The 6122-nt window shown below is 46.2% G+C and overlaps 1 protein-coding gene and 1 non-coding gene across 2 annotated transcripts; both read right to left on the reverse strand.

Moving 5' to 3' along the window:
* Nucleotides 1-141: 141 nt before the first annotated feature.
* Nucleotides 142-3211, reverse strand: Fmc1 (formation of mitochondrial complex V assembly factor 1 homolog). Its single transcript, XM_010631688.3, has 2 exons — nt 2926-3211; nt 142-435 (listed from the first exon to the last, which is right to left on the reverse strand). Exons 1-2 carry the CDS (start codon nt 3061-3063, stop codon nt 232-234), a joined length of 342 nt encoding a protein of 113 aa, XP_010629990.1. The 5' UTR covers nt 3064-3211; the 3' UTR covers nt 142-231.
* A 385-nt stretch (nt 3212-3596) lies between these two features.
* Nucleotides 3597-3669, reverse strand: Trnar-ccu. The gene has a single exon. It is a non-coding gene; the product is annotated as a tRNA-Arg (tRNA).
* Nucleotides 3670-6122: the final 2453 nt, after the last annotated feature.

Raw genomic sequence — 6122 nt, forward strand, 5'->3', positions numbered from 1 at the left:
AAAAAAAAAAAAAAAAAAAAAAAAAAGAGAGATAAAAAATATCAATAAACTCTAGTTAACTTTGGCAAACTCAATGACAGTTAAGATGAACCTCCCAGTTTATTCCCCTAATCATTCAACAAGATGACAAGACAGAAACTCTAAACTTAAAAAAAATTTTAATGATAAATACATATTGATAGAAATTATTAAAACTCTCCTCAGGGTGGCATCCAAAGCATCTCTCCACTCTCACGGCTCCCAGCCCTTCCCGCCAGGCTGACGGGGCAGCTGGAGACCCACCAAGCCTGCAGACTCCTCCACTGACCGCTCACCCTTGCCATGAAACTCCTGGTGCAAGGCCAGGTGTTCCCGAACACTGCGCAGGAGGCAAAGGTAGGTGGCCGCCTGGAAATGCAGTTCATGTTGGGCTCTGCACAGCTTCTCACTTGTGACCTAGGAAAGCAGCAAGGACACACCCTGTCAACACCCTGGCCACAGACATAGGCCCATAAAGGTTACCTTATTTTTAAAAGGCATAAAGGGATTTATCAGGCAGAATTTTAAAAATACACACACCAAGAAATAAGTGTGCCCTCGAGAGACATGATAGTTCCTGCAACCTTTCACATTTGTGCTTCTCCTGTGGGAGAGGAAACCAAGGAAAAGGCTGCCTACCCCAGAGGGGGGTACTGGCCCAATTCACAGGTATAAACCTAGCTTTTGTTTTGTTTTTTGGTGCAGAAGAGATTGAACTTGGGACCTTGTATTTCCAAGTCAAGCGGCTACACCACTGAGCAAAATCCCTGGCACTGTGGACAATTTAAGAATTCTTTGAATTCTCTCAGCCTGTCCCTTAACTAAGCCAATTTATGGCTCTGGAAGGAGAAGAGCCTAAATTAACCCAGGGAATAATGATAGGAGTCACCTTGGGTAACTTCAAACTGTATCCCAGAAGTTGTAGTCGTCTTAAAAGTAGTTTTTGGTTATGATATTCCTTGTCTCCTTTCTACCTATATTTTTCTTAACATGCATCATTTTGATATAATGAAGACAGAATCCTATGCCTTTCCATAAACCTACCTATAAAGGCATATATTCTACTTTAGTAGATGCTTCAAACAGTCGTCATAGTTGTACCAATTTATATTAACAGCAGTATATGCAAGTTCTAGCTGTTCATATTTTTGCCTATACTGTCTTTTTTAATCACAAAGATATTTCTCTAAAAAGTAAATTATACAGAAAATATAAACATGAGTATGTATTTCGTTCATTTATAAAGGTACTATAGGCAGTGGAACTGAGCAAATCCCTGGCCCAAGAGTTTTTTTTTTTTTTAATGCTAGGGATGGAACCCAAGCCCTGTGCTTGCTAAGTGTTCTATCACTGAGCTACAAGCTCAGTATGAAAGATAATTTTTGACTTTTTTCTGAGGGATTGAACCTCTAGCCTTCACCCTAAGCTACTCTCTAGCCCTTTTTCAATTAAAATTTTTTTTTCAGTTTTATGTTTTCTTTTTTTGTGTGTGGCACTGGGGATCAAACTTGGGACCTTGCACTTGTGAGGCATGCAGCAGAACCACTGAGCTAAATTCCCCATTTTCCATTTTCACATCAAAACATTTATTGCTATGTTTTAGGCATAATGATAACACTCATCACAGGGAATTTGCACCTATACACGATATTTCCTGTCTCAAATTTGCCCCCTTCCTACCTCAGTCACCCAGAGTGCTAGGATTATAGGTATGTAACACTACACCCAGATTTCTTTCTTTCTTGTTTTTTTTGGATACAGGGTCTTGTTACCTAGGCTGGCACCAAACTCCTTGACTCATGGAATCCTGCCTCAGGCTCTTGAGTAACTGGGACAACAGAAGCACTGGTCCAACAGAGATTTTTTTTTTTTTTTTTTGAGACAGGATCTCTCTTTGTAGTTCAACCTGGCCCTGAACTCGAGGTGATCCTCCTGCCTCAGCCTCCCCAGTGCTGGGATTACAGGCATGCACCACTACGCCTAGCTCAATGACTGAATCCTAATTTCTTTTCATCACACTTCAATTTCAACATTAAGTGTAACATGCTGTTTTACTTCACTAGTTTTTGAGTTCAGAGGTTGTAAGAAAAGGGTAGAAGCAGTGTCGGGATGTGGTATGTATTAGGTCTGTAGAACTGAAAACAGAATAAGGGCTTTGTTAGGTCCTCTAGCTAAGCCTGAGGAGGCGAGTTAAAACACAAAATTTCTAGAGATTCCCCTGGGAAGTAAGTCAAGGACAGGGAGTACAAAAAAGAAAAACACAAAAAGACAAACAGAAAAAGGCACCAAATGGCCTTGAGACTTGTATCGATACCAGAAAAAGAGCTGACAGGACAGAAAGCCAGGTGTACATACGATAAGCTGACCCCGCCTCCAACAGAATTTAGGGGAAGCAAAGAGGGAGGCTGACTTTAGGCAGTGTATACTCACACCTTCTACTAACGTATGCATATGTGCGTTCACTCGAGTCACTCTAACCAAGGTTCACACGAACCCCGTGCCTTTAAAAAACTTTTATTTCCAGGTGAGCTCGCCAAGTTGCCAGGCTGGCCTCGAACTTGCAAACCTCCTACCTCAACCTCCCGAATAGGGGGTATTTCACGACCTGCGACCCCTCCCCTTTTCCTCCTAACAACGGAACCAGCCAATGGAACGCTAAAAGACAGATCTGCCCTTCCTCCCGAGTGCAGAAACCGCGTCCCCAGGGCCAAGCCGCCGCCTGTCCTTCGTTAGCCCCCGGCCCTGACCGGAGCCTAGGCTTTTCCCCGGGCCCTGGTTTTTACGGTTGGGGGCAGGCTCGGTGAAGAGTCGACCTCCGAGGGAGCCCTAGCACCCTGCTTCTTGCCTCCGCCCAGCCCCCAGGTCTTCCCCTCCGCAGATGCCGCGCTCCCGCTGTGGTTTCAGTACCCGATGAGCACGGAAAGCCTTCATGAGGTACCGATAGGCTGCGGTGTCACGATAGGCTCGCCCGGTGGGCGCGTTCAGGTAGCGCAGCTCCCGCAGGAGGCCTCGCAAGGTGTGCCCCGGGGACCCTAAAGCCGCCATTTTCCGTCTTCCGTCCCTTTCGGAGCGCCGCGCCTCTAACGCCCTCTATCTCCTCAAACTAGTAGAGTCCTGGCGCGTCTCAGACCTGGACTCCGGGCTCCTCCACAGATTGGAGGACAGCCCGACGCACGCTTCCTGGATTGGCGCAGCCTCAAGAATCAAATGCCGAGCGCGCCCAAATGTAATGGGAAAGCAGAAGAAAGCCGAGTGTTGCCGGAGGCAGAGAGAAGCCAGGTTGAATTCACCCCTTCTCCGACCGGGTCACTTAGTAAGACTGCCGCACAGTGATGTCTCAGGAGATGCAGGCCTACGAGCGGTGATGAGGGCTGTCAAAATCCAACACAGTGACTGACTTCCCAAAAACCTTGTAGAGCCTGCGTCTGGAAGGAAATGGACTATCCTGATTCTCATAAACGGCAGCCAAACAGCTAGTAAAACTACAATCCACTCCGTTTAAAAAGAAATAAAATCAAGTCGGTGACACATCGCTACCATAATTAAGAGGAACACAATGCAAAGTTAAAAAGTACAACCACCCCAGATGGGACTCGAACCCACAATCCCTGGCTTAGGAGGCCAATGCCTTATCCATTAGGCCACTGGGGCTCGTACAAGTAATTCCCTCAAACAACATATTCAATTTTTTTCTCTCTGATGCGTCATCGTCTTTTAACCTTTTTATCCTATCCTAGGAAGCCACACCTAGCACCGATATGAGAGGCAGGCATGCTGGGAGTTGTAGTTTACAGACCGAAAGCGCGCGTCCCAGAGCCGAAGGCTTTTACCCTGCCTACTGGACTGCTGTGTCGGACGCTCAGCGGACGCGCGGACGCCTTTGCGTACGCCTGCGCATTTGCCGCGCACCTGCGTAAAAGCGTGCGCGCGAGGTTGCGGATCCGAGCGCTGTGGGTTAACTGGCGAGGACCTCGGAGCTCGACCTCTGAGCCTGTGGTCTGTTAGGTTTTTCCCCGGAAATAGCCTGGCCTTTTCCGGTGTAGTGACCTTCCGGGTTTAGTTTTACTCCCAGCGGCCGTTAGGCGGCGTCCGCAGCGATCAGTTTCTGTTTCCGGTTGAAACAAGGAGGCCATTTCCGCAGAGCGCGAGGTGTTCCAGGAGCGTATGTAGGGTATTCGATCCACGGGTCAGCAATAAACGTCGGCCCACGAGGAATTAATTCTTTAGGAATTAGAAGTAACGTGGGGTCAGTTCGTTTTCTGGTCCTGTACCTTATTCCGTAGCATGAACAAATCGCTTCTGAATCTCAGTGACCTTTCCCTTCGCTTAAAATCTCAAGGAGTGGCTCCATTGTCCTAACGGGAGGTTTATTCTACTTGACATAGTGGATCCACCTGAATTGACCCCTTCCTTTTTGTTTTTTGAGACTAGGTCTCACTATGTAATTCAGGCTGGCCTGGAACTCACATCAGTTCTCCTGCCTCTGCCTCCCAAGTGCTGAGATTACAGGTGTAGACCAACACGCCCGGCTGAAACCCGTGTTTTAAAATGCTATCCTGCAATCAAAATACTAGCTGTATCCCCAGTAATCTCCCCCTCCCTTCCAGTGTGTATATGTTGCTCCGTACATCGACAGGTAAAGTTTCTTTCTCAGCCTCCGTAGCCTATCACCTTGAATCTGCAAAAGCGACATTTGGGAATTTCCAACCCAGGATCTTCACACCAGCAAGATCCTTCCCGCTTTGTCCAGGACATATGGAGTAGGACTGAGAGGCCCAGTTGAGTCTGCCTGGCACCCAGCACTCAGTTCCAGTAATGTGAGGAAACCCCTCTGGAATATTGCAGCCTAGGGGCACAGGGAGAAGACCCCATTACCAGCCAGCGTCACGAAGGGCACACAGCTAAATGTAGTCAACCCCAAGACAAATTGGTGCTACCATGGAGTTGATGTAGTTCCATACTAGATGCTTGTCTAGCATATTGGAAGTGGTGAATCCAATATCCAGCAAAAACAATCAAAAATTAACTAGAGATACTAAAAGAAAGGACTGCTATTAACCACACTTTCAGAACAGTGTGTGCATAGCAGTATCATTGTGAAGAAGTTCTTAGAGACAATTTAGCAAATGATTTAATTGTTCAGCTTTAGGAAATTTTTATACCCCTAGAACAACACCCTCACCCTAATCATACCCAAATATTAAGGTTATTCTTAGCCCAACCCATGGCATTAGCCCTAGCCTAAACCCAAAACTAGCCCTACCCAAATCCTGGCCCTAGCCTTATTACTAGCACTTGCATTAGCCACAGCCCTACCCTTAATCCTAGATTTAACCTACCCATATCCCTCATCCTATCCCTAAATGTAGTCCTTACCCTGAAAAAAATCTAAACATAACTCTAAATTAAACCCTAGGGTTAGCCGTGAAAAAATAGGCACAAGCCGGGTGTGGTGGCACACACCTATAATCCCAACATTCCCCAGGCTGAGCCAGGAGGATTGGTGTGAGTTTGAGACCAGCCTGGCCTACATAGTGAATTCGAGGTCAGTCTCAACTACATAGACCCTGTATCAAAAATAAAAAAGGCCCAGCCTTAGTCCTAGCATGAGCCCTAACATAACTCTAATCCTGCTGTGTACCTAACATTAAACCATAATGCTAAACCCAACAATAACACTCAACCTACCCAAAACCTAATCATAACTTTAACCATACACCTGGCAGTAGCCCTACCCCTAACCTTAGTCCAAATCCTACCTCTAACTGCAGTCTTCTCCCCAAGCCTAACCCTAACTAAACCCTAATCCTAGGACCAAACATGTTCATAGACTTAGCCATAATATTGGCTGTAAAACTAAGCCTAACCCTAACCTGAGCCCTAACATCAGTCCTAAGCATGAACCTATACTGAACATAACCAATCCCATAATGAAACCCTAACCCTAAATGTACCACTAAAACTAGAATTAACCCTAGCCTTAAACCTACATGTAGCCGTAGCCTTAACCTTAACTCTAATGCTAACTTTACCTCCAGCCTGAGTGCTGACTCTAGCTCTCAACCTAGCCGTAAGCCTAATACAAGCCTCGACTTAATACTAGC

Source organism: Fukomys damarensis, unplaced genomic scaffold, assembly GCF_012274545.1.
Source record: "Fukomys damarensis isolate Sample0158 unplaced genomic scaffold, DMR_v1.0_HiC HiC_scaffold_16, whole genome shotgun sequence".
NCBI classification, from domain to species: Eukaryota; Metazoa; Chordata; class Mammalia; order Rodentia; family Bathyergidae; genus Fukomys; species Fukomys damarensis.

Coding starts and splice junctions, on each gene's coding strand:
- Fmc1 (XM_010631688.3), bottom strand. CDS start 3,063: ATGGCGGCTTTAGGGTCCCCGGGGCACACCTTGCGAGGCCTCCTGCGG. Junction 436..2,925: donor AGGCTTTCCGTGCTCATCGG/GTACTGAAACCA, acceptor CTGCTTTCCTAG/GTCACAAGTGAGAAGCTGTG.